Genomic DNA, 26,930 nt, shown 5'->3' with positions numbered 1-26,930 from the left:
GAGATGCTTTGAGAAGGGCTGAGTCAAGGAAGAAGGGATGAAAAAAATCCGTTGAGTGTAAGCCCACTTCCTCCTGACCTCGAAATGCCATCAGATCTCAAGGCAGGACGTTTCACTGGTCATAAAGTGTTCACGTGTAGGACAACTGCTTCTTGGCTAACGTGAGAAACTGAAGTGGGGGATTCCACAAGCAAAAGCAAAACCCGTTACAGCTAATGCTAAAAAGGAAGAGACTTCTTCTGTTGCATGAATCAGGGGTTACAGTGGCTGTCATACAGACAACCTATGGAAGGATTCCCAGGTTTCTCCAGACAATGCAGCAACACCTCAGGGCTGCTGGTGCATCTTATTACCACTACCTGCACATTTCACAGAGGGGGCAGCAATCCCTCTGCCACAAGCTGGCGGAAAGGAGAAAAAAAATTGGATGGGATTGAGAAAATCAGGTTGATGTAACAAACCAAAGAAGTTTATTATAGACATCCTTGGGGACAAGTTCTGGCCCCAGTAAGGGTGGGGAATTTGGGACTAGAGAACCATTGTGATGTGCAGTTTGTCTTCCCAGACTCCAAACAACTTCTGAACAAATGATGACAGTATTATATACTCCAGTCTTAGAACAAGTGCTTGGACAGCAATCCTGTTCCTCAAGATCCTCCCATAACCTCCAGGGAATAACAGCACATCGAGAGCGTTAACCAACGAGGCATATTGAGACAGGTCAGCCCAGAGGCACTCATATGGAGTTCCAGGGAGCCTTCTGGATACACTGACTGCCTGCCACATCAGGCTGATTTCAGTGGGCCCAACCACTGCTCCCAGCATGTTTCTGCACTCACAGAACAGCCTCCACATCATCTAGACTGAATCTTCATAGAATGTCTTTGCCATGGCATGTGCCACTTTCACCACCTTCTTCTCCTTGGCATCTGGGCCCATGTTGCTCCGGGCTAGTTTAATCCAATACTGCTCCGTCCTGGACAGATAGTCTGCGTGCTTCTCATCACGCTGAACAGATGGGTGTTGCTCTTCTCCTAGTACACAATGGGAGGAAGAGAGAAAGAGAGGTCACAAACAGCTAATGAAGTCAGTTTGCTCTCCCATGTGCCAACCCATCCGAGGCTACACTTCAGTTTATGTGTTTAAATGTAATAACCTAAAACCCCCTCAGTAGCCAAAGAAATTTCTCCTACACCCCTTGAGAACTGTGTGCTATGAAAACTTCGCTGAAAATCTGACCTGGATGCCATCAAGTATTGTACCAAAATACACTTTATATTAGTATGAAGTAAACATTCATCTTAATCGTTACCCTCCTCATCTTCGCTCTCTTCTTCAGAGCTCTCCTCTTCCTCTTCCCCGCCTTCTGCACCTTCCATATCATCCTCCTCTTCATCCGACTCCGACTCCTCCAGCCATTCTTGTGCCTCTTTGATTAGAAAGAAAAGAGAAGAAATAAATAACCACCTGTTTCCTACTCCTACACCCAGAAATGTCACGGAGGGAGCCAGGGCAAGGTCAGACATGCTCCTTAAGAGCCCTGCTGTATTTGTTTCCCTTGCAGATCCACACACTGTACAGGGCCTGGACCTGAGAGGCAGCAGGGGACAGCAGGAAGAGATCTAATAGAGTCAGGAAGAATTAAACAGCACAGGACAGCTGTGGAAGACAAGCTGGTTAATGCCAACGCTGACAAGAGTCAAGACTCCTCCCAAGCACTTTACAGCTCCACAATTACGAGAGAGACTCCTGCCTTTCTGCCCTTTGCCTGCTACTCACGCGTGGACTGTGAGCTTCCAGGGCAGGGATAAGGTTAGAAATTGCCACCAGTAAACAAAGATGCTCTGTTTACATGCCTTGGTTTTCAAAGCAGACAGACCAGAGCTCACTCTCTGAAGTTACTGCAAATCTCCGGACAAGACAGGTTTCTGTAGTGGTACTAATTATAAGACACTGCATATCCCGTAATTCCAAGCTACTTCTTGTCCAGGAAGAACCACTGTTCATAGCTCATCACCATTCCTTGAGGAAATTCCACAGGTCCTTTCTTTCTAAAATACAGCACTCCTGGAAACCACATCCTGGGCTTTGCTACACTAAAGGCATACATACAGACATCCCACCACCAGAGCTTACTTGGATCCATCTCCACTAGCACTTTCCATTCTTCCATCTTGTGCAGGTCGATGCTGTAGAGGTCACTGAGGGTGAACTGGCGATCACCCACCTCAAACATTCCCCCATACACATAGAGAACCCCGTGCTTCACCGCCAGCATGGCATTTGAACGTGGGCATGGCTCTACTTGTGGGCTCAAGGCTCCATCTTCCTCCTCCTCCTCCTCCGATTCAGATCTCTCCTTCTCTCCTGCAGGCCCAGAGATCACCTGCTTGATCGTCATGACAGTCCCATCTTCTGCCACCACTTCTTTGATGATCTCCACTGGGCCTTGCGGAGCTTGCTTCTCCACCTCTTCATCTCCAGCTCCCTCTGCCTCCGCTTGTCTGCCACGTCTTCGCTTCCTCTTCTCTGACTTAGGTCCCTGTTAATAGGAACAAGAAGCAGAGGGAGACTGCATGTGAACTGTGTGCAGCTAACAGCACATGCAGCAGCTAATACAATACTGTGGATGCTGCTGGGAGGGAGGGGGGTGAATTCAATTATTTTTCACTAGAACTGTAAGCCTCAGGTGAGAGCTACAACCTTCCACTCAGCATGAACTTCTACCAGCCATAAAACAAAGAGCAATGAAACCCGTGGAGAACCCATGGCGTGGAGCTGCTGCCTCTATCAACAGCAGCACTGCTAGAGAGAGGGAAAACAGCATTTTTGCTCTCTCTTGCAGATATGCACACACGTGCACGTGCACACACACAGTCCACTGGTATATGACAGGAGCAAGAGAAAATAACCTGCCATTTTGTGAAATCGAAACAATTGCTGGGTGCTAAATTACAGTGCATTATCAGGAAGCACCCCAGGTCTTCCAAGTACCGTGTGAAAAGGCTAGAAAACAGTCAGCTAGGAAGGCAGAAGCAAACACCTGAGTGGATGTTTGCCTGTTATTATGTGATTGACTTCTCCTTTTTGAGGACAAAGCCAGAAACAGTGGGGGTGGAAAGAAAGAAGTTCAACCAGGTTGTTTGCACCTTGCTTCCCCCTTGAGAGTGGCTCAAACAAAGCTGAAGATCTGAGGGCCACATTTCTGAAGTACCTATGAGTCAAGGGTTAATATTCCATCCCTGTCGGCAGCTCATCAACAATGGAGAAAAGGGGGAGGCCATTATCTCAATGCAACACAAGATCTTTTCAGAATAGCTTTTACCAAACTAGCTCACGTCAGACTTACACGTGACTGGGAGCCGGCCTCTAGTAAAACACTGGAACTATGTTTTCATGCTGCTTTGCTTCATTTTGCATTACACAACAAGAGGGCACATGCAGCCTGACTCTCAGAGGAAGAGGACTGCCTCCTGAACCACTTTCACTCACTGCACAAGCATCAGGGCTCACAGGTTTCCTCTGTCCCGAGAAGGGTGAGAGTCTGCACCGCATTGTGAAAGCAGGGCATGGAAAGTACAAGGGGCTATGTGATGGGGAAGGACTGCGAGGAAGTTGCACGGGGCCAAAAAAAAGAGCATGTTACAGATGATGAACGAGAAAGAACTGAAGACATTTGGATTATTTTTAAAACAAGACCTTTAGCTGTCCAGGAAACCAGCGGTTTTTCCCAATATCGTAGACATAAATATCATTGAAGAAGTCCCCTTCAATGCTCTCCTCCTCTTCCTCATCATGCACACCTCCAAACAGAAGGGAGCGGTTATTGGGACCCACTGCCACGGAGAAGCCAGACCTGGGAGTGGGTTTCACTCCAGATGGGTTGAGCCGACTCCATGCCCACTTGTCTGGTAACGGATAAAAACAAACATGAGCATCAGTAAATGGAGAATCGTGACCATTTTCACATCTTTTGAGATCCTTCAGTTCTCCAGCAATCTTTGCAAGTGTCTCCCTGATCCATTTCAGACAGTCAGAACCGCACTGTGCGTGCTCAACAATAAGATTAATCAGAACACCACTTGCATTTCCACTTCAATCACCCAACTAATCCACGCTTTTCTCCTACTCTTAGAAAGTAGTTATGTTTCCAATAAAAGCAGACGCAGAGAGCTACCTTTACGGTGTGCTTTCTGGAACAAGGGGCCTATTGAAAGGTGTGTACACCTTTACAGGAAGGTGGACTTCAAACCAGGATTGATTAGAGCCTTGGATAGCAAGGAAAGGTACCTCAGTTACCCCACAGGGCTCATACAACACCAAAGTCCCCTGCTACTACAGTACCTTATCTGCCAACTTGCATCATTACCCCCCAAGAACAAGCACAGCTCATTGTAAGGAGACCCAAACTTTAAAAAAGAAAAAAGTACTCAGGAGAAGGCTTGTGCTCCAAGCCCTTTGCTTTTGCTCCAATCCTTCCTACTGTGGATTTAGAGTAAATCCCTAAAATGCAGACTGGCAGAAGCATATGCACAGGCTAGGCAATGCATTTCTGAAGGAACCACAATTTCAAAAAGATAAACTATAAACAGGACATAATGCAAGCAGGGTCTGGAATCCAGACAATATATGTGACCAACCTGCCTCCCCAAGTCCCACTTTAAGACGGTTGGGTTTAAGGAAATCAGTCACAGCTTTAACATTTTAGAAAACCAGACCAAAGAAGATTGTTTTACCCCTTTAGCCTAGGACAGAATACACCCTCTCCTAAGGGAAGCGATGGAATTCCTATTTCTGAGGACACTCACAGATAGATGGGAGAAAACCAACCAACCAACCAAGCACTATCCTTAGTGGTATCCCTGTTCTCAGTAATTTCACAAGATCATATCCTAATCTCCTCTCTTAAGAGTTTATAGATGACCCACAACTACTAAAAAGAGCTTCTCAAAAGCAGGAATTTCCAGTGGGAAAAGTTCTGGAATTCATAGGATTTTCTGTTGAGAAACAGAAGAGCAGTGTTCAAAATGTCCCAGAGAACAAGAATTTCAAAATGTTGTTTTAATTCCCTCCCACACGCAAACCAAAAAAAATCCCTAAAATATCTTTCCTTGTAGTTTTTCCTGAAGCTGCCTGTGCAGGCCAGAGCTTCTCACATCGTTACGCAAGGAGCCTGGAGACCCTCCAGTCCATCTCAGACTATTCTGGGGCCAACTGGGAAACGTCAACACAGACGATGCTGCGAGCCAGAAGTGATTCTCCAACCAAAAGTACACCCCAACCTCCCTCCAGTAGCTCTGCCAGTTCCTCGCAGAAGTTTCTCAAGCAGCTCCAATCCCCGAGCTGTTTCACAGTGTCACCGCTCCCATTCACATCAGCTCTGAAACCAAGTCACCTGGAGATGAGAACCATGGCTCCCTACAGCCTTCAGTTAACCAGCCAGCTTTGCTCAGCAAAGACAACACAGCCTCATCTTTTCAGGCTGTAAAATGGACTGGGAGAAGGGGACAGAAGAGGTGCGGGGCCTGCAGTCTGCTGCAGCAATGAGCACCTATCCCCCATTTCCCTCTGCGGAGCACAGTGGTGGGGAATGGCTGCCTGTATGTGTGATGGCCCACCTTCCTTTCTCCAGCACACATGCAAAAAAGGAGGACGTAACTTCTCTAATCTCTCTCAGTTACTCCCATTTCTTTCACTCTATCTCTTTTTTTTTTTTTTAAGCTAGAGTCCCGGTATACAAATGCACTTAACTACTCCTGGGAAAAAAAAAGAAATACTTAAATCAACTCATCTGCTGCGTTTAGCCCCAGAGCAAACACCGGGGTATAGTGCTCTTAATTAATAGGGAAATTTTGTCCTGGGTTTGGGGCTTTTGGCCTCTTATTCAACGGAAGAGGGAGAATTTGCATTCACAGTCCTGCAGCATCACTTCCAGCACAGCCCTCCTAGCTGGAGCAGCAGCTTACCTTCCTCCTTGCCTGAGCCTTCAGCCTTCAGCAGGAACATATCTGTATGCAGGGTGCCTTTGTCAACATCTTTCTTAATTCTCTGCAGAGAAGGGAAAGACAGGGATGTTCGGTGAAACAATTTCAATGGCCAAAACCGCAGAAGGCCGAACTCTTCAAGGCCTGGAAAGTCACCCAAATCAGGACGTGCCTTTCTGAGCTCACCACCCCACAGAAAAGCCCAATCACAGCCTGAATCTAGATGTTCCCACACTGAACAAGCATACATTGTGATAGGGTCAACGAGAAGCCACACAGGTAGTCACGCTGTGCCTCCGGAGCTCACAGCTTTAGCAGTCAAACCAGGCTTCTGTGATGAGCAGCAGCAATCTGAATGCCTCAGGAGGGAAGGGAGGCAGCCAGAAGGGACAAATGGAGGCTGGTGTCTCATGACTTCAAGCACGCCTCACTCAGTCCCATCCTACAAGCGAGTAGTGGGAGACGTGTAACAAACCACAAGCAACTTCTGCCTGTGCCAACCGGAGCCTCCCTCCGCTCTGTGCTCTCCAGGCTGCAACACATCCTGGGGCCTGTGGGCTCATAAAGTCTGCAGGATGCAGTGTGAGGGCAGGAATTTGGGCACCCAGAGAAATAATTATCACAGGGGATGATTTTAAAAAAGAAAGCAAGGATGGGCAGCACCAAGGAAACCCAAGATTCTGCCTTTTACCCTGCCACGGACAGCAGGGGAGTAATTTAACATCTGTGCCTCTGCTCCTCTAGCTGTAAGGGAGAGCAGATACCCGCTCCAAAGTGCCACACACAACTTCCAGCAGGGCTTGTACGGCCCTCTGGGATGCTGCCCCTGAATGCTGAGCAGAAGCTCAGAGCGTCTGTGCTGCATCATTTGCACGGCCCAAGTTTAAGAACAGATCTGTGACCAGCAGACCCGCAGTCCCTGCCACCCCCCAACATCCATCCCACTCCAACAAAGGCAGAGGTGACAGCTCTGCCCCACAGCACGACTGCTGCCGTCATTAACAGTATTTGAGCCTCATCGAGCCTTGAGAATCAGCTTTCTCTCCTGACTCGAAAAAGAAGCCCCACTTCCAGCCCTACTACAGGCAACCACAAAACACCAGCAAGAGCAGGATCAAGCCCCAGGTGAAGTAATTAAATGCATCATTTAAAATGCATTTTCCCTTGCTCCTTTCACTGTACTCCAGTGCTCGTAGCAACATGCACCGTTGGAAAGCAGCGCTCTGCAACGCCACCGTAGGAGGTCTTTTAATAATGTCATTACCCACCCATCCTTCATGCACAGCTCCTGCCTCCTTGTAATTCCCTTCCTCCTGGGGGCGATGGCATTGCTGTGCTGTGTGACCGCTGCCAGGATGCAGGCAGTGGATCCTGGCAGAAGCTGGGAGGGTTGAGACCAGTGCTCTGGAAGGAGCAGAGCTTTGGGTGCATGCCATGGTGTCGTCTTGTTCTTGCTCCCTATCTGTACCCAATCCAGCGCCCTGCACTTGGTAGGTTTTGTTACTGCAGGCTACGTTGTGCTGTTATTACAAGGCCCTCTGCTCCAGAAAGCACACCCTGAAGACGGCTCTTAAGAACGGCATTCAATTCTTAGAAAGGCAGAGAGGAAAGGGGAACAAAGTGTGTCTGAGGCGTTGCACAACGACGCTGTAACTCGGGTGATGTTGAAAAGCCCTGGGGAAGGCTGATAACGAAGTGCTGTGAGAAACAGGAGAACGCTACTCACAGTGTGGCAAAAGGGAAGCTTCAGTTAACTCAAAGACCGGGGTCTGTCCTGGGAAATTTGTTGCACATCTTCTTCCTCGCTACATGCACACAAGCATCCCATCAGCGCACTGAAAGACTCAGTCTCCAAGACAGGGTATCTACACTGGAGAGATCCTCTTCTGTGCAATCACTTCAGTGAAGTCAACAACTGCTCTGTTCTACCTCCCATCCTGGAGCCACAGAACACCAGGCACACCAGGGACAGGAAGCCTGCAGGATCAAGCATCAGTGACAGGCCTGTTTTCTGAGGAAGGGCATACACAGTGACAACTCCTTCTGCCGCCGCCACTTTTCTAGCACATGGAAAACAAGCAAGACAAGGTTTTGCATTGGTCAGTAGTCCTGATGCATCACCAGAGGAGCTGGGGACACAGCTGGAGGGGCTCAGAGCCACCCGCTTTGAACAAAACCTTGAGAGTAGGCTGCCAGGGCAAGAAGGCATTAAAACACCTTCCAGGAACAGTGCGCTAAGTACACCAATTTCATGGACTGGCAGTGCACAAATTGTGGCATCTACAGTAGTAGCTCTCAAGTTCCAAGGGCTGTGAGTCACTGCGCAGAGCAAACACCAGGCGCTGACAATGTCACGCTTTGCTGTCTCTGTCACGCAGGTCTCGAGCGGCACAAGTCACCAACGAGCTGCAGGCAGTGGGCAGCTGAGCCTTTTTAGTCTGGCCCTCACTTCAAACACCCTTCCAAGCCTCACCTGAGCAAAGAGCTGTCAGAGATGGGTGGAAGGAGGAGAGGAGAGGGGAGAGATGGGCAGGGGGATTCACAGCTTGCAGCACTGAAGCACAGCCCAGCGACTGCAAAGTGCATGTCTGCTAACAGTCATGGAAACGGCCTTTTTTTCCTCTTGCAATCCCAAGTAGGCTGATGTTTGTCCTCAAATACGAAGCACAGATCATGGTCTTGTGTGTAGGGGCCACACAGGCTGAGGGCTGCAGATGCACAGCTGTCAAGCACAGCAAGATGAGCACTGTCGGCATGGAAGAAGGGGGAACAACATCTCTTGAGAGAGCTGTTGGCTTCACTATCCTACAGGCTGCGCAGAATAACTGCATCATTTTTCTCCTGAAAACCACACGGCTCCCTGTAGTAAACACACTGCGTATGCAACATGACAAAGCTTCCTGGGCTGAGAAAACCCCAATGAGGTGGAGTGGGAGTTAGTTATTTGTTGTCAAAGCGATGCCTGTTTTCCCCAGCTCACACTGGCTCAAAAGCAGACACTTCACCAGCAAGCAGTACGCTGCTACTGGAGAGATCAATCCCCTCGCAACCAGGACACCCACCTGTTTGCACATACAGGTAAATCAGCAAGTTACAAGAGCTTTACGGGATTTAGCTAAAAACTTCTACCTTCAGTAACAGCAAGAGCCATGCCTATCCCCCTTCAAAGAGCAGGGGGACTGAAGCACGGAGAGCTGTTCGCGAGAAGATTGGGACTCAGGATTCCCTGTGTATAACCTGCTAAACACGGCTAATAAAAGAGAGAGAGCAACAGTGGCCAAATACATCCAATTAACAGAAGCCCTTAGCAGGCAGAACTGCGAAGGGAACGCTTCCCACAAGACCTTGCCGTTCAGTCTCCAGCCCTGCCACGAGCAATCTCCCAGCAGAATCCACTTCAGCTTTGCAGAGCTCCCCACTAAAAGAAAAAAATAACACACGCTAGCCTCCTTTGGCATCCAAAAGCCCTGCACGCACGCAGTGCCAGCCCCCCCGTGGCTCGTAGGCTGCTTCCACCTGCAAGGTAGAGCAGCGTTAGCCTCCACCACCTCCCGGCTGCATTCGCCGTGCCAGTCAGGCACAGTGTGCTCACGTTGCCTAGCAATAGAGAGGTCTCGCTGCTTTATTCAGCCAAAAATGCAGCTTGCTGCAGCAAGCCCCGTTCCCAGCAAGGGAAACGGGCGAGGACATCTTTAAGATCAGCGGGCGAGCAAGGCTGAGCGTCTCACGGGCTTCTGGGGTACGTTTCGGCAGGGCTGCCAACACCTTCGGCAATCCTTCTGTAAGTGACCACAGGAGTTGTCTTTAATATTCGGTTGCCTTTATATTCGGAAATGATAAACATGAACACCAGGACACCGTTGTGCTAAGGATCGTGTTCTTAGAGTATCAGGCGTGCTCTTGTTCAATTTGTGCACCAACATCCCACGTCAGCAGCACTCAGGGTTGCACAGCTCGCATGTCCTTTTTCCCCTTTTTTTTTTGCGCCCTGGACATTCACCGTTTGAACTTAATATTCTGGGACAGCAAAATGGAGTGGCTGGCACAGGCCAACATGTCTGGGTACCAGGGTTCTTGTCCTGCCTCTGTCCACAAGTACCAGAGTGCCTCAGACACCATTTGATCTTTTCTGCTTCCATTTCCCCAGCCAGGAATTATTCGGGTCGCATCACGGGAATTTAGCAACACAGCCCAGACCGAAAGGCATTACTGAAAACTGACCCTCCGTGGTCAGTTCTTTGTCCAGTTCCAGTAAACCAAGGCATGGACCAAACCTCTCTGCTTTTCCCTTCCTAGCTCACAGTGCCTGCTGCCCTGACTGAGGACGGGCAGATTGACCACTTGATCAGGGAAACATTCTTGGCTGCAAGCCGATAGCGGTGCTCGGGCTTTATAGGGCCCTGACAGCCAGCCTGGTACACAGATACCTATAATTCCACCCATAACTATGAATCTCCTGGGCTTATGTCTCTTTTTGTTTTGGCAACACGCATTATACCCCACCACACAGCTATTTTGGTACAGTACTTCAAAGCAGCTTTACAAGGGCTAACGGGACCACGGGATATAGTGCACCAGAACTGCCCACTGCAGTTTGGCAGTTTGGTGCCTCTGCATCTCAAGAAAGCTACAGAGAAAATTCTCTCCAGTGCTTGGGTCAGTCTGTAGCTTGGCTGCACCGTTCCTGCCCCAAAATTCACCTGTGCTGCAGAAGACACAAGCGAAGTCTTTGCTAGGAGTGGCACGACAGAGAGCAACAGACTCAGCTCTCTATATTACAAAGGAAGTAGACTCCTAACGAGTGCTTGTTATAATCTAAAAGCTGTTCTCCAAGCTGGAGAGGAACTGCATCCAGCTCTTATCCTCGCTCAGTGCCCTGCATAAAGGCTGAGTGCTTATTTGTCACAACAAAAGGCTGAGGGCAGCTTTGCATTCCCCCATCCCTTCTACTTCATTTTTCTTAGCTCAAAACAACCCAGAGCAGTGCAGCAGAGCCCACCCTCGTAAAGCAGAACAGAACTGCAAACATGCGTCAACTTTTGTATTTCCACAGGGCTCGGTATGCACTTGAAACCCAGCTACTTCCAGTAGCCGTAAGAGATCCACACCTGGCAGAGCATGCAAGCTTCCCCCAGCCTCGAGAGTGAGGGAACAAGTCAGAGACAGGAAGCAGACAAAGCCCTTTTGGGTAGAAAATGCCTTTGTATTGTTACTGCTATTTAATCAAATGCGCCTCTGAGGAGTTAGAGCCCTAAGCGCAGGCCGTGAGGAGGCACAAATGCTTCTAAATATATAGCCAGACTACTCTCCTCTTCCCTGCTTTTCTTCTCTGTTCATTTATTCACATCAGAAGAACAACGCGTCCTCCTCCCCCAGCGATGCACTGCTGGAAGCGATGCCTTTCCACTGAGACAGTAGCAGCAGGATCCGGGTCTTCAGTCTGCGTTCGTAACATTAAAAGCTTTCGCAAGAGCCTTTTGCTCCATGAAATATTTACTTCCTCCATCCCAGCATGGAGACAGGGATACTTGGTCAATGAGGACATATGGTCTAAAGGCCTACCCGGTATAAATTACCGTGATTAACAAAGCAAGAAGCAGAGCAGAGGAAGCCTGGTGCTCATCAAAAGTCTTCTTTGGCTTATTGAGTTTGCTAACTAGTGCTGCTGCCGTAACTCTTTCCCTGATCCAAGAAAACACAAGGCTCCTGGCAACCTGCAAGTGCTGCAACATGGAGGAGTACTGCCCGAGAATGCCTTAAGTTGGCAATAACCACTACCATTGTCAAAAAATGCTGTTTCTTCCAGTTGCTTATTCCTACCTCCAGAACATCACCTCCTTATGTTGGATTAGATTAGCAGAAAAATACGTTAGTTTTAATCAAGATCGGCTCCTCGGTCAGGACAACTGCATGAACAAAGGGACAATTAGAAGACAAGAAGCCACTTCTGGTAGCAGTACTGGCTCACAGCAGCCTGAACAACACCGTGTATGAACAATGCAAGGGCACAATTGCACAATCACTCCAAGCTGGCACGTCCACAGGCTAACTTGCACTCACTACCAGCGGTTTTTGGACATCTGGCAGCTGCCTGACAAGAGGAAATATCATCAGCCAGAGCAGCAGCAAGTTACACAATGTGATCACCAAATCTTGCACTGCAGACAACACTTGTGAAACAGAGCAGAGGGAAGGAGCAGAACAGAGATTTGAATTCCACTCTCCCACACACTAAGCCCATTGCTCTCTCCCCACGGTCAAAGCACAGAACCCTACAACCACCACAGGTCAAGACCATCGCTTTGGCCCTAATTAGGCAATTTGAATTTGTCACATTTCAGTTTTCATTTTAGCCTTTTAGCTTTTCCATCAACTGTTCTGTTTGGCGTTTGGGAAATGCTGCACTGCCTTACCACGAAGTCCCTCCTACCTGTTTGGAGTAGCCTCCATAGATGATTACGCTGCCCTCAGGAGTGGTAGCCATTTGACATCCCGATCTTGGAGCAGGCCCAATCCCCGATGGAGACAGCTTGCTCCAGGTGAAGGAGTCCAAGTTGAAGGCATATACATCATTATAATAGATGTAATCTCTGCAGAGGGCAAATTGGCACACCATGAGGTTTTGTAACAGCCATCATTTAGGACAGGATAAAACATCACTTCAGGAACAGCACCAGGAACCTCTGAAGAGGTGCAACACCTTACTCAACTCTTTGCATTTATGGCTTTTTCTCCTCCTGTAGCCATGGCAATATACAGAAGATTTGTACAGTTGAAGGTTACTATTTCAGTGCAACAACATGCATTTAACAAAGCTTCTTTAAGCAAGACCTCTCTGGGTTCTTTTTTTTACCTATGTTATTCCTTACTACAACAGAGCTTTCATCAACTCTTTCCAGGAAACACAATCCGAGGTGACTTAAACCAGAACACAAAAAGATCAAAACAGATTACTGCTATGTCTGTCTAGGGGGTGAGGGAAAAAATAAATACATATATACACACACACACGCTCTCTTTCAACTAGCCAACTCACACACTGCTAGTGGAAAATGCCCAGCTCCGGTTAAACCGCCAAGCACTCAGCCAAATCTAGGGTAGGCTTTACAACTTGCGGTCCCTGGGAGCACAGCACACTTATGCAGCTTAGCATCGCTGAGAAAATATGTAGCTCAGCTCTCTTCATGGTCCCCATGACAGAGTAGCTGTGCCCTCACACGGCATGCCAGAGCTTACTGGGGAAGATGGTTCTAGGAAGAGAAGGCTCTTTGATGGGAGGCAGAGGCCAAAAGGGATGTACTGAGCTTTAGCTATGAGGATGAGGAGCTACTTCAGTGATTATCTAAGTGACACAGTGGTTTCTCAAACACTTGAAGGTTTTAAAATCAAGATCACTTCTCTTTCTAACGTAAAAATACAGTTTGCTAACTATTGCTAAGGAAAATCCTTGTATTAAAGCCCAGCTTCCTGTTGCTTGTGAAATTCTGTTGTTTTTGTTACAGAGTCAATACTACCAACCATCCTGCAGTAACTCACCTTGCACTCTCGTGGAAACCTCCAAAGAGGATCAGCTGTCTTTTGCAAGCAACCATGCGATGCCCACTTCTTCCAGAAGGACCTCCTGATGCCCTGAAAGACAAAGGAATTCCACTCATCAGCAAAGTTCCCTTTCCTCTTAGTGGGCCAGTCCAGCCAAGGGGGAACTTTGCTGCCTTAACACAGACGTATGCTTTTTTCCAGAACAGTACATGTGCTCTGCCTGTAACACTTGGTATTTGCAACACAGGCATTTTGCAGTAACAGCTTTATTCCTAGGGATAAGCCATCTAGTCTCTAACAGTACCCAAGACTTGAAGTCTTTTCTGCTATGACTCAGGAGGTAATTTTTCAGGAGAGTTTAATGATTAGCAGTTAACTCCCACAACTGCAAGAACAGCACTCCAGGCAGAGATGTTTTCTCTAAGTACCAGGTAAGAGCCAAAAACCGGCTCTGACATCCACTCTCCTTCAATGTCGCAGGAAATGACCTATCCATACCATCTTCACTCATCTACCTGCAGCTAGGATATACCACCAAACCAGTGAGAAGAGTGTAAATCACTTTGGTTTCCTCAAGAACAAAGGCACTGCAGCCAAACAAGTTATCACTATTATCTTCCTTATTACAGGAGCATCGCTGCTCTGCTCTATTCAAGGCTGCATGACCTTTCAGTTAAATATGCCACTTCCATTTCCAGGAACAAGCAACATCACCCCATCTGTCACATCCAAAAGCTTCTGGCAAAGCCGGGCAGCTGGCAACGACATTCCTGAGAGGCAATGAAGATGCACCTTCCTTCATGTTCATCCACAGGCACAGCTTCACATGAGACAGAGAACAAAGAAGCCTTCAAGATCTCTCAGAACAAAGGAAATTTCAGGCCAAACACAGAGAAAAAAGGGTTTTGCTTTGTGTGTTCTCTGCCCCCTGGATTAATCTATCGCATTTTCAGTCTCGCTGAGGAGCCTCCCAAAGCACACACAGTTAGCACCACCTAACCCAGCACGGTTTCTCAACAGGCAGCATCAACACGTGTCAAATGGTTGCAGGAGCAGGGCCTAGAAACCTGCTCTCCGCTGAAAACAACAACAAAACCTAACCCCCCAACCCTCCTGCTCCGCTTTTAACTGGCAGCGGGGAGCTGTAAAGAGCAGTGATGGATTTCTGTGGAGAGAGAAAATGAGAGCCCTTATTCACCATCAGAAATGACAATCTCACACCAGCCATAATGAAGAGCTCCAAGCAGAACAGCAGCGTTTGGGTACGCCTGAATTAATATTGATTGCTTGGACTCTTTATTCTAACAGAGAGTAGGGATTTCTAGGCATTTACTGGATTTTTAAGTACCACCCTGCAGAACATCACCTCTTGTATTAATTTCATCAGGATCTGAAATCATTTTCTCTTCTATAACAAAGCTTCCATGTTATTATTCCAGAGGATGGCACCTTTTAAAATCTTTTTTTTAAAGGAAAGAAGGAATTAGAAATCAACATTAACAATAAAACCTTGTTCCCAGAGAACATCTCCTGCCTTGCTTCTCAAACACATTTCCTGCAAGTCAAAAATCAATTCTGAATGGTAAAACGTTTATTCACTGATGCATGTGTTCTAATAAACAAGTTCCCACAAGCATACAATTAACTCTAAGTCACAAACAAAAACATCCAGGCTGGGGCCTGATCCGAATTCAGAGAAGTCTCACTGGCACCAGCATCAATTGCTCTCAATTATAAGGCACTTCTCCACCTTCCTTAGGCTAGCAATACAAGCTACGAGAGCAGATGCTGGAACAGTTTCAGAAGGCTTCATCCTGCGCTCTATTTTGCCATCTCAGCCTCCCTGGCTTTAGCATTACACACCGTACAGGCATCAGCTAAAAAGGCCTGTTTATACACTTTGATTTAAGGAGATGCCCTCTACACTAGCAACAACTGCTCTTCGAAAGTATTTTTACATAGACCAATTCATGCAGGTCCTTCTTCCCCAAACACAGCGCTGTAAAAACGCATGACACAGTCAAGCAAGAGTGGCAGCAGCATACAGCCACGCTGCCACTCCGGAAGGCACCTGCTGCGAGCTTGAAACCTTGATTCCCAAACGCAGACTGTCTCTTTTTACCTGTATCACTGTTCATGGCCCAAAACAAACATTTTGGAAATGGCTTCGCTGACTTTATGATTAATAGCCTACTTCATGGGGTTGACACCAGAAAGCAGACATGTGGGAGGGAGCTGTAAATTCTCCAGGCTTTTTTTAAAAATAGATCAAAAGATAAGTCTGGATAAGGACTGGCTCTACACATGTAAGCAGAAGTCTGATCAAAACTGCTCCATAAGGAATTTGCTTTTCCTTGTGGAGTTACTCTGGGACTTATAGTAATGTTACAGACCTGAATTCAGCCCCCAGATTCAAGAATTAATGACTCGCATGTCACAGTGTCTACAGGCTGCATGAGTGAGCTACCTTTTCATTCATTCCTCCATCCAAAGGAAGGTCAGGTGAATCTCCATGCCTTTTCATTAGGAAAAAAAATAAAATGATGATGCACAGAACTTTCCAATAAATGGGCATTTCAGCACAAAGCATTTTTATTCTCCAGTACACAAGGCAGCTGAAACCCAGGACTTCAGTGTTTCGTATTTTATGGTTGTAAATGCAAACGACAAGTATTCTGTTCATTGGCATACAGACATTATACCCAGATGTTCGTATACTTATTTAGGAGGCACACAAGTGAAAACACAATTGCCACAAGGCATGGAACCCCCAGACCAAATCCTTTGCTAAGTCAATCGACAGTCGTACATTTGGATCTTCATCTACCAAAGAACAAGCTCACAAGCTCAATTCTGGTCTGCCAGAAGTCTGCACCAAAATACCCTTCTCTTCTTGAAGCACCAAAGCACCTTTCTACCTTGTGTTGCAGGATCTGATCTTTCCAGTGACAAAGAGCACACGAGCAAGAACAGTCATCAGTCATAAACAAACCTGTGCTGAAAGGCATCCTGCACTGCAGCGACTGCTCCAGTTCTCTCTGTAAACAGCGTTAAACATACGCTTGTGAAATGCTACCCTGAAATATTTATAGCACCACATCTCACAAAACTGTGAAGTATCATTAGCATGCCAGAATTAAAGGCAAGGGAGCTATCCAGGTTCATAAGCAAGACAAAGAACTACACAGAGGAGGGATCTTCCAGTTCCCAAGTACAACCCCAACGTGTGGCACTCCCCGTCTCTCTTCGAGGGAGTGCACTGGGCCACACGGAGCTGAACAGAAACGTTCTCTCTAGGAAGGAATGAGGCGATTAGGTTAAAATATTGCTTAGCTCTAAGGCAGAGTAGCAAACTCGTGCATTGACGCAACCTCATGGATCACACACATGATCAGGTGGTCCCAATAAGTCAGCAAAGTCAGTTACTGGCACGTCTTCTAACAGGCTGGGATTTGTTGCATTTGGGCCATCTTCGTGCACGCAAAATGCAAGTGAATATAGCTGCTTGCAGTTTTTAACTCTGTCAAGCTGGCTGACACGACTGTGGCTCTGCGCTAGGAGATACCGGAGATCCACCTCCCCAGCAGCCTTTGCAGACACGGAACAGGGGTGAGTTATTCAAGGTTTTCTCTTCAAAGGTGTTTTACAGTCAAGTTTCTTATGGCACCAAGATGGTCTCTGGCACAAACCGCAGGCCAGGAAGGACAACACAGTTGTCTGAAATCTAAGGTGTGGGGCTGGAATAACCAGAAGGAAGTGCAATGCAGTAGATGTTAAAAATCAAGAGTTTCAAAAGCACAGAAAAATCCCTCATCCAACTCAACGATCATCTCTGTCCTTTCTTCTTCCCCTTCCCAAGCTGACTGTCATCATGATGCTGTATGGAAAAACAGAGAGGCAGCAGAAAGTTGATTTTCACACTCAGCCAGGTTAGCATTAAAACAAAGACATCCTCTCACAGCCTCCTCCACCAGATGCCTAATTAATGCAGCTCTTGGAGCTCTGCCCGAGGACGGGGAGGAGATGCACTTTGTTTTATTTCAACACTGGAACCAGAGCACGGGTGGTTTCAAAATTATGGCAAGACTGAAAGACAGCTGTCCACCCAAATGCCCCAGGAAGTTCAAATGGAGTTGATCCTGCACGGGGCAGGGAGGAAGGAAAGATCATCCCCCCGGGGCACTTTCACTCACAGAATTTACAATGCTCACTTCAGAAATGTCAACCCATTTACCTACTAAGAGACAACAAAGCATCAATGTCTCCAAATGCATCCTTCCACTGTGTCATGGCAGCCAGTGTTGACTACCAACACCCAGGGACAGAAGGCAGCTTCGGGTAGCTGGAAAAGCATGGTACCTAGAACTTGCTTCTGCTTATCAGAGGAGTAGGAGCTCACCTTACCAACCTGTTTCCCTCCTCGCTAACCATAATAACCCATCACAAGCTCCAAACAAGTTCTCTTGCCATGGTTTAGTCCACCTGGGGCCAGGGACTGCTGGCGGTGTCCTGCAACTTGCAGCACATGCAAACTTCATGCTCTGCTCCAGGGTGGGAACAGAGGCTCTTGCAGTACACCCAGCATCCCCAAGGCTACTGTACCACATGAGATACGATGCAGGCTGAGCTGAGCCTTGTAACTACCTAATTTCATCTTCCCAGGCAGGTCAGGCACTGCAGCATTTGTTTCAGGAGTGGATAACCCTAAATCAGCTCTACAGCAACGCATCTGCAAATCCACAGGAGAACAATTTGCGCCATCGCTGGTGGAACTAACGAAGCCTCATCGGGATTCTCTGATGGCTCACAAAAAACAATCTCCCGCCCTCGCTCTCCCTGCAGCTGGGTATTAACACTGCTCTCTGGTGAGGCTTTTTTTTTCAACCCAGAGTTTGGTTGAAATGTCAACCCTTTCTCTCAGCAGGGACTCTATGGGGATCATCACTTCCTCTCCCCCGCCTGCGTTCACGAAACTGGTAGGGCCGTAATGCATTCGAGCTCCATCCCCTTTATTTGGCTGAGGCTGAGCAAGGGATTCAGAAGTTATTTTGGGGGAGCTGGGGGGGGTACAGTCACAGTCATTACGTCGGCTTCTGGCTCGCAACAATAGGCAGAGCAGCCTGCACGCTGACAGGTCTTCTTAAGCCTTGCACCTCTTAAAGAGCCCTCCATCATTCTGGAGAGTTTCTCTCACCCCCACTTCTCAAAGCCAAGCAGGGCTCACTAGAGTAAACCCGGCTTCCTGTAACATGACAAATTACAGCTGCTATTAGATTAACGCTGCCAGGTCTGGAGCCAAGAATCACACTGACAGACAGGAACCAGCCGCTGAAGAACAGAGCAGTTTTCCCTCAGCCTCCCAGAGGTACTCAAAAGGATGATCCCCAGACTCTCGCAGAGCTGTTGCTGCCAGGATACTGCGCTGTGTAGCATCCTTTCAAACCCTGCATGGTTTGGACTCCTTGGGGTTTTTTGCTCTTTGGCTCCCCTACACCTTCCACGCCAGAGCCCCTTCCGTGCTACGTTAACATTAGCAAAATTAAACCTCCAAATTCCCCTCGTCAAGCAATCCCAGTGCTCCCATTTTACGGGGGGGTGAAAGGCAGACAGGCACCAGGCACGATGAGTCAATGCGTGGCCTCAGGCATGTGCCAAGGCAGAGGCAGGGTATCCATTTCTGCATAGCCCAGCCCTGAACCACCCTCTCGACTACCGCACGGGAAGAGAAAGACGCAGATGACAGGCACCTGCACTTTGTAAGCGGGGCAAGACTTGATCAGCCCAGGCAGATTTAGGGCTTTCCACCAGAAGCAAGGACAAGGAGTTCGCGCTCAGGAGCTTGACGGGTCAAACAGCAGATGAGCAAAGCTGCTGCTTTCCCCAGCGGCACCTCAAGGGTCAGCTGTGCAGGAGCTTCAGCCCAGCCAAGGCTGTGTTCTGGCTAATTTTGCAATCAAGACAATCCCAAAGCCTAAAAGAAAGTATGAGTCAAAGTCAGAACCAAAGCCACATCTCTTGCCTCTCAGTTTACCAGCTGACCCACCAGAAATCTTCATCTCATGTGTAAATATAAGTGAGCAGAAAAACCTAGAAGCCAAAGGTTAAGGAAATACTAGCAGACTCTGGGCCAGATCCACCGAAGATATTTAGGTGTCTGCTCCCATCAAACATTTCCAGGGCTTCTGGCACATACTTACCCTGATGGGTCTGAATTACTGGTTTATCCCAAGGAATCTTTAGACAGAAAATGCCAGTTATCAGGAGTGAACTGGGCTCTGTGGGGAAGACAAGCTGTCTTCTCAAGCAATGGTAAAACTGGGCGAGACCCTTTGAGGTCTAGCACAGCCCAGCCACGAGCACAGGCCCAGATGGAGCCCAAACTGAGCAACAATTAATGTTTTCAAGTTGCATACCTACACTCGCTGTGACTGGGAGGACACGGTGCTGTTCAGGATACTCCTTTCTTCAGTTACTTAACACCCAAACACATCCGTGCTCCAAAAGGCACTTAATAAATAAAATGGCTTTGTCCTCAATGGACTTGGAACACATCTCCCCATTTCCACTTCTTTCTGGAGGTTGCCCTGTCCACCGTTTCTAGCACAGCCACCTCTGTACTCAAGGGAGAGATGAGCAGACAGCTGTGAAACCACAGCACCACAGCAGGAACCAAGTTCAGACCACGCCGACACAGTTCCTCGTGAGGTCAACGTTGTTGACTCGAGAACACACCACTTACTTGATCTGCTCCCAGGCCTTGGTAGCCAGATGCAGGACCCAGAGATCCTTGTAGTGGTAGAACTGCTCCCCATTGGGAGACGCAAACTCCCCGCCGAACACCCAGAGCTGCCCACCAGCTGTGGGCACCACCGCTGCCTGTCAGGAGAAGAAGGAAGAACAGGATCAGACAAGAGTGCAGGAACCAGGGACAGGTCAGATGCACAGTTGCCACCAAATACCAAGGAGTAAACAAGTAGTAGCAGCTACTGCTGCCGTGCTTGGCAAAAGCAGCTCTCTGGGGCTGAATGAAGGGGAATTTTAAATGTAAGCTACTCATTGTGTGGCACATCTTCCCTACGGCACAGGAAGGTGAGCCAAGGAACTCACTTCCGAGCTTCTCTAAGAAGCATCTTGGGATTTGGTTTAAGAACATAGTTCAAATCTTTCTGTTCAGCAGAGGAAATCTCTCCACAGCTAAGGTTCAGCAACATTTCACCCATCCTTTAGTCATGTGAATAGCATCGTGCAGAAGACATACTGGCGGATGATGAACCCCAAGCCATCAGAGGAACGTGGGCACTTCCTGCCTCTAAAAGGCATGTAACATCCCAACATCGGGCAGGCACAGTAAGGCAGGGAAAAGTCTTTTGGAAAAGGCCATTAAGTGCATAACCGCCCTTTACACGCTACCATTTTTTGTAGATTATTAAACAAAAAACAGTTCAGAAGCCAAGCTGCAGTGCAAGTCCAAACCTGAAGCTTTCCAAGACCTGAAACGCATTACTGCTCTTATCTGAAGAAAAAAAAAATAACACAAACACAGAAGGAAGTGTGCAGTATTTGAACAAAAGGAGACTGTTACCGCTTTGGCTGAGGCAAGCAGCAGCAGAGAGAAGAGTATCAAAGGGATTTGTTTTATTATTTTTGCACAGAGCAGCATCAAAACACCCTGTTGCAACACAAGCTGACAGTTACGAGGCAGGAAGCGAAGAGCAAGACTCCACTTAGCTGGAATTATCTGCACAGGGACTAAGAAGCAAAATACAGGTATCCCAAAAAGGAATCTAAGCTTTTTTCCCCACACATTTTTTCCAGGGTACCCTCACAAATCAGTATTGTTATCCCAACTTCTTCAGAAGGGCTTCATTACCTGCCTGTCTTTTCCAGCAAGCAACAAAGAAGATTTCTAGCATTAAATGTATGACCATGCCCTGACACAAACCAGCCCGTACATGCAACAATTAAACATGACAAAACACTGGGTGTGTTTGCAAGCAGGGTTTGTGGGAACACGAAGTTACCTAAAAACAAAGGGGATCCACGCCTGATTTTCATGGGTATCTAGTGATTAAAAACTTAAGTGAAGGTACAGACAACAGCCTGCTCATACTTGTGTGTGACCTTGTGAAGAGCTGGCTCTAAATTCATTACACAGCCAGACCTTTTTCTCAAACAGCTCAAACTGACAACAGCCAGCCATGGCTATTCTCCCCTCAGTTCTGTTGAACTGATGTAATGAAACCAGCCTAAGTCAGAGGACTGTGTGTCAGAGACCAGAGATGACAAACAAGACTGAAAACATGCATAGACATACTCCTATTTACCTTTAAGCTAATGCAGAAAACGTGTTAAAAATAAAGTCACAGGGAAGACAACAAGCCATTCAGCTAAAGAGGCTGAACTGTCTCCTGTGTGACTGTAATTAATTATCAGACAGAAAAATCATTGCTGAAGCACGACTCCTCTGGTATGTTTCTCATTTTATATCTGCTATAATCCAGTTGCGGCTCCCTGATGCACAGGCTGCTCGCTCAGCTCAGATTCAGCTTCTAGACAGCCACCTGCTGGCTACCAACACACAAACAAGCACCTCTCAACTCCACACCCACCAGGCAACCTCCTTTTCACCTCAGGGAAGGAGTATTTGAATTTCTGGCCTCCTTGTGGAATTTGGCCTCCGAAATCAAGATTTTAAGCACCACAAGGTTGCCCAAATATCAAGTCAAAGCCTTTCTTTTTAAAGAAAGCACACGCAGCTCAGAGCAAGGCTGGCATTTAGGCACAGAGTAACGAGGGAATATGAACCTAGCCAGGGTATCGGATCTTACCAGGAAGCTCTAAAGAGCTTTGGCCACAGGTAGGAAAATAACATTCGCATCCTGTACGGCAGCTTTTGAAATGTACCAGTCACCCAGCCACTTGCTGCAACAGGCAAGATAATCTATCTGACAGCTGGCGAGGGCCAAAGACCTGCAAAAAATACAAGTCTCTGATCCAGTTTCTACATCCAGTTTCTTTTTTACATAAAGTAAACAGAAACAAATCCTTCCACATCACAACCAGCCAGCGACGTTCATGACAGAGGCACCAAAGAGGTGAGGTCTAGGAGAGTTCCATGATATCCCAGCAAAAATTCAGACAACTTTGTCCACTGCCTTTGCGGACACTGAAGAAAAACAGCCCGCATGCCACAAAAAAAAAAAATAATCACAAGCCAAAGGCAGGACACATCACAGAGCATCCGGGACACTTGGCAAAGCCCAACTGCTACGTGCTAGCAGGGATACCTGACACTGACGGGTCTTTCACACTGCTGGAGTGGTGGGATCTGTAGTGCCCACAGAGGCAAGCCTGTCGCCACTAATCATGCACAGCAACCCAGCCATCCGTAGCACTGTGGTCAAATTCTAAGTTACGCCTGACCAGCGTTTTGAAAATCCAGCACCTTCCTGGAATTTTGGATGGTTGAGCTGGTTCCCATATAGTGCAGCAAAGCAGGCCATCTTCAAAAGAAGAGCCACAGCACAAAAAAGTGACACCATTGGCAGCCCGTTACAAAGGGAATGCAGAGAAGCCAGAAGGAAACCCTTGGTAAAAAAGTAAGTCTTCGGGACGTCATTAAAACAGTTCCAGCTGCTGCTTTGGCACCCTGCACCTTACCTGGTGAGCACATCGCCTTGGGGGTGGGTTGGGGATCTCTACTTTAGTCCAGCTGTTCTTCCGGATGTTGTAAACATACAGTTCATTATACAGGTACGTCTGTTAGAGAGGAAAAAAAACAACAAAAAAACAAAACTGATCACCACAGCTCTCTGCTGGACAGGATCAGTCTGTCCAAGCATAGGCACCCAGAGGGTTTTCTGTGAGTTAGGCAGAGAAGGTACGCAGCTCCAGCTTTCCATTCAGACTTGTAGGATCATGGAATGATTTAGGTTGGAAGGGACCTTAATGATCATCCACTTCCACGCCCTCTGCCATGGCCAAGGACACCTTCCACTAGATCAGGTTGCTCAAAGCCCTGTCCAACCTGGCCTTGAAAAGCAACAGCTCACCAGCCTCCACCAGGCAGGGAAGGAGGGCCACAACCTCCTCCACTAGCCCTGGAGTCAGCAACTGTTTTAGTGTGAGCCACTGGACTGGACTGTTCCTTCCCAAACCCTTGGTTAAGACTGTGACAGCTTGAGGTATCAGGGCTTAAGAAACTGGAGCTTAACAGAGATGTGCAGGTTAAAGTTGTCCAAACTGCTGCTCAACTCCAGAGACAGTAACAGCTTAAGGTAGAGAAGCAAACAGAATTAGTTTAGTACATCACATGGGATGGTCCTCAGGAGGCAAATATCACCGGGAGGCTTGAGTTTTCTAACTACAGTATGCACTTCTCAGGGTTGGAAAGACCAACGTGTCTCCAGGAGCACAATAAACACGTGCAACTTGCAGAAATTCAGTAAAGCGTTCCCACTTGCAATTATTTGCTACCGTACACATCTCCAAGGCAGGCAATCCCTTGCCAGCTGCAAAACTGCAGAATTATCTTGCTTTGAAAGGTGGAAGACTGAGATTCTTCAACAGTTATCAAAAATGAGGGTCAGAGATGGCTACTATTAAGTCTGGAGAAATTATGAAGCCCTGAAATATTGATGCCGAGACAATCACTCTGACTCCTTAATGGGTTCTAGCATGTCTCCTTCCTGCCAACTGTTCAGGCATGAGACAGTATCACAGCAGAATTAAAAGGCTATTTTGCTCTCATTCAGGAACGAATACATATTTTATGACTGCTGCTTTGAATCTTCGCTTCAAATGAGACTCATGCAAATTACAGTAAAAGGCAGGGGGAGTGCAGAAAAAAAGAAGAAAAAAAGTGAAGTATACATTACTTTTTGGCCATTGAAATATTCACCTCCAAAAAGGATCAATTCGTCTTTCTCAGGGTGAGCAGACAGGGAGCCATTCAGCCTGCAAGCAAAAGAGGGATGACCAAAAGAGTAGATGTTAAGACTTGTAAAACTCAGAAGCTTGCAGCCTTTAACTCAGCTAGCATTAGCACCTCAGCCCTCTAGACACAAAAGTCTCTCCATCAGCTGCCAAATTAGTAGGCTGTGATTTTCACCCCAGGGTGAAAAACTCCCCAGAGAAATTAACTTCTTAAAAACTTTCAGCAAGATTAATTTGACACCGTCTGAAACCTTCTCCTATTTTAGGCGCACACATTACACTGTCATTTAACATGCCTTTTGACGTGAGCTCTTGAATTTTAATGTTGGTGTGTCGAGAACAAAAATTAGTTTTATGAGGGCACATAACTATGGGTAGAACTGAGCTGTCTCATATCAACTTATCTGCATCATTCTTCCGCAGTCACCACTGTTCACCACTCCTCCTACCAAAGTACTATTTACCGTGTGGAGACTGACTTGTTCCTCCATATCGGGAGGAAAAAGATATCACGCAGAGGGGTTTTTAACAAGCCACATCAAACAGACATACAGAACCTAGCACCATGCAGACCCCAGGCCTACAGATCAAGTGTCTCGTCCCTCACAGCACATCCTTGTGAATTCTTTCAGCTTCCTAGTCCAAATCCAAAGGTTCCTTTTAGCTCTTACTTTTGCAAAGCCCTTTAACTTAATAGTGCTTTGACTCCTTAGCTGTACTAGTGGGATGATTAAAAAGGGAGTTTTAAGACTAAAAAATATGTGTTTGGTCCCATTCTTAATCCAGGGATTCAATATACCATATACTTTATAACTCCAGGTATCAGCCAAGCCAGATATCATGCTCTCAACAAGTAACTTTACATAAATAAATTTCATAAATAGCTGTGTAAGTGATGGTCAAAGTCTCACAAAACCTCTTACCTGGGTGAGGGCGGTGGGCAGGCTGTCTCAATTACTTGGGTCTTTTTAGCATCTAAACTCTGGAATTCTGCTATCAGGGCTTCAAGATCCTCCTGAAAATAAAAACACTGACATAAGTTCCTTGATATGCACAGAACCACCAGCACACCATACAAAACCAGTGTTCGCTCCCAGAATTTCCCCATTAAAAAAAAAAGTCTGCAGACTTTTTAGACTTTTTTTAGACTTCAGTCTAAAGAAATGGATGCTGAGTACTTCCATATATGCTTTAAAGATTAGTCTCTCCTAAAACACTGACAAGTTGCTCAGAAGAGGCCTAACAGGGTGGCATGCAAAGTGCATTTAGCATGCACCTGCTGCTCCTGCAGCAAAAACATCGCACAAATGGGCATGGAAATAGCTACTATTTAAACCCTGACAAAATTATGATCAAATATATGCTACAACCCAACTAGTCCTCTTCTTTGTCTGCAATGGAAAACTGCCCAAATGTCATGGGAAACTCTTGTCTACTGCCAGTTTATACTTTAGCTGGAGAGAAACCTACACGTATTTTTATCCCCTTCCAGGATTAAATTTAAATCTGCCTCCGAAGTACAGGAACACCGAGCACCGAGGGCACAAGCAGGCCGGCAGCTAGGGGGAGTTTCTGATCCAAAGTCTCTCCGACAGCCCCATGCTCACCACCTCCATCAGCCAACCCTTCCCTGCCACCAGCTGCATCCCAGCAAACTTCCAAAATCTGGGGATTTCCCCCCTGCAGCATGGCAGCAGCTCTCCCTGCAGCCAGCACAGGCATACGCCGGCACCTTCCCTGTCTGCAGCTGTGCATAACGCTGCATTCACGCAGCGAAAGGGAGCACAGAAACATTTTCCTTCGCTTTTAAGGCCTCAAGAAAAGGCTGGGGGAGACGGAAGGCAACTTAAAGCACCAATTCTCGTTCTCGCACCCTCCTTTACCCCGAGGTGCCCTCGACCACACGCCTCTCCACCTCAGCTCTCCCTTCCAAGGGAGCAGCGCCCACAAAACTCCCCGAGACCCGCACCGCCCCTCCGCCGCCCCTCACCTCCTCCTTCCTGGCTCTGCGGGACACCTTCCTCTCCATCTTCGCCGCCGTCTTCTCAGCCCCCTTCCCCTTCTTCTCCCGCTTCCCCTTCTTCCCCATGGCGGCAGGCCGCGCTAGGCCGCGCGGGACGCACCGCGCTCGCCGCGCCGCCCTCGCCGCCCTGGGTGCACCGCGGGGCGGGCAGCGCCGCCGGCCTCGGCCCGGTGCTTCCAGGCCGCAGCCCGCCTCCTGCCCGAGCCGCGGGGGCCCTCTGCAGGCCCGGCTGGCTCAGCTCGGCTCGGCTCGGCTCCTGGTGGCCCCGCCGCCTTTCCTCAAGCAGCTCCGGGTTGGGGCTGAGGCAAAGCGGCGAGCCGGGGCTTCACTGTCCCGGTTCTGTGAGGCCCGCTGCGCCGGGCAGAGGTTTTAACCCAGCTCCACACACTACCTATAGCCCACCCGCCGAGTCCGAGCCCCTTTTTGTGCTATCTTTTTGTATTCCTCTC

At 47.8% G+C, this 26,930-nt stretch overlaps 1 protein-coding gene across 2 annotated transcripts; it reads right to left on the bottom strand.

Annotated features, from left to right (window-relative positions):
* Window positions 1–458: 458 nt before the first annotated feature.
* KLHDC4 (kelch domain containing 4) lies at window positions 459–26,666 on the bottom strand. Of its 2 annotated transcripts, XM_040571276.1 has the most exons (12): window positions 26,449–26,666; window positions 25,382–25,473; window positions 24,401–24,479; window positions 23,184–23,282; window positions 20,263–20,399; window positions 13,521–13,613; window positions 12,415–12,574; window positions 5,967–6,048; window positions 3,700–3,908; window positions 2,137–2,542; window positions 1,313–1,429; window positions 459–1,034 (listed from the first exon to the last, which is right to left on the bottom strand). In XM_040571276.1, the coding sequence occupies exons 1-12, from the start codon at window positions 26,545–26,547 to the stop codon at window positions 859–861; spliced, it is 1,749 nt and encodes a 582-aa protein (XP_040427210.1). In that variant the 5' UTR covers window positions 26,548–26,666; the 3' UTR covers window positions 459–858. The 2 variants fall into 2 exon arrangements, with proteins under 2 accessions (XP_040427210.1, XP_040427211.1); XM_040571277.1 differs by lacking the exon at window positions 26,449–26,666 and having other exon boundaries at window positions 24,424–24,479.
* Window positions 26,667–26,930: the final 264 nt, after the last annotated feature.

This window comes from Cygnus olor, chromosome 12, assembly GCF_009769625.2.
Source record: "Cygnus olor isolate bCygOlo1 chromosome 12, bCygOlo1.pri.v2, whole genome shotgun sequence".
Taxonomy (NCBI): Eukaryota; Metazoa; Chordata; class Aves; order Anseriformes; family Anatidae; genus Cygnus; species Cygnus olor.
This window is presented reverse-complemented; position numbering and strand designations above follow the sequence as displayed.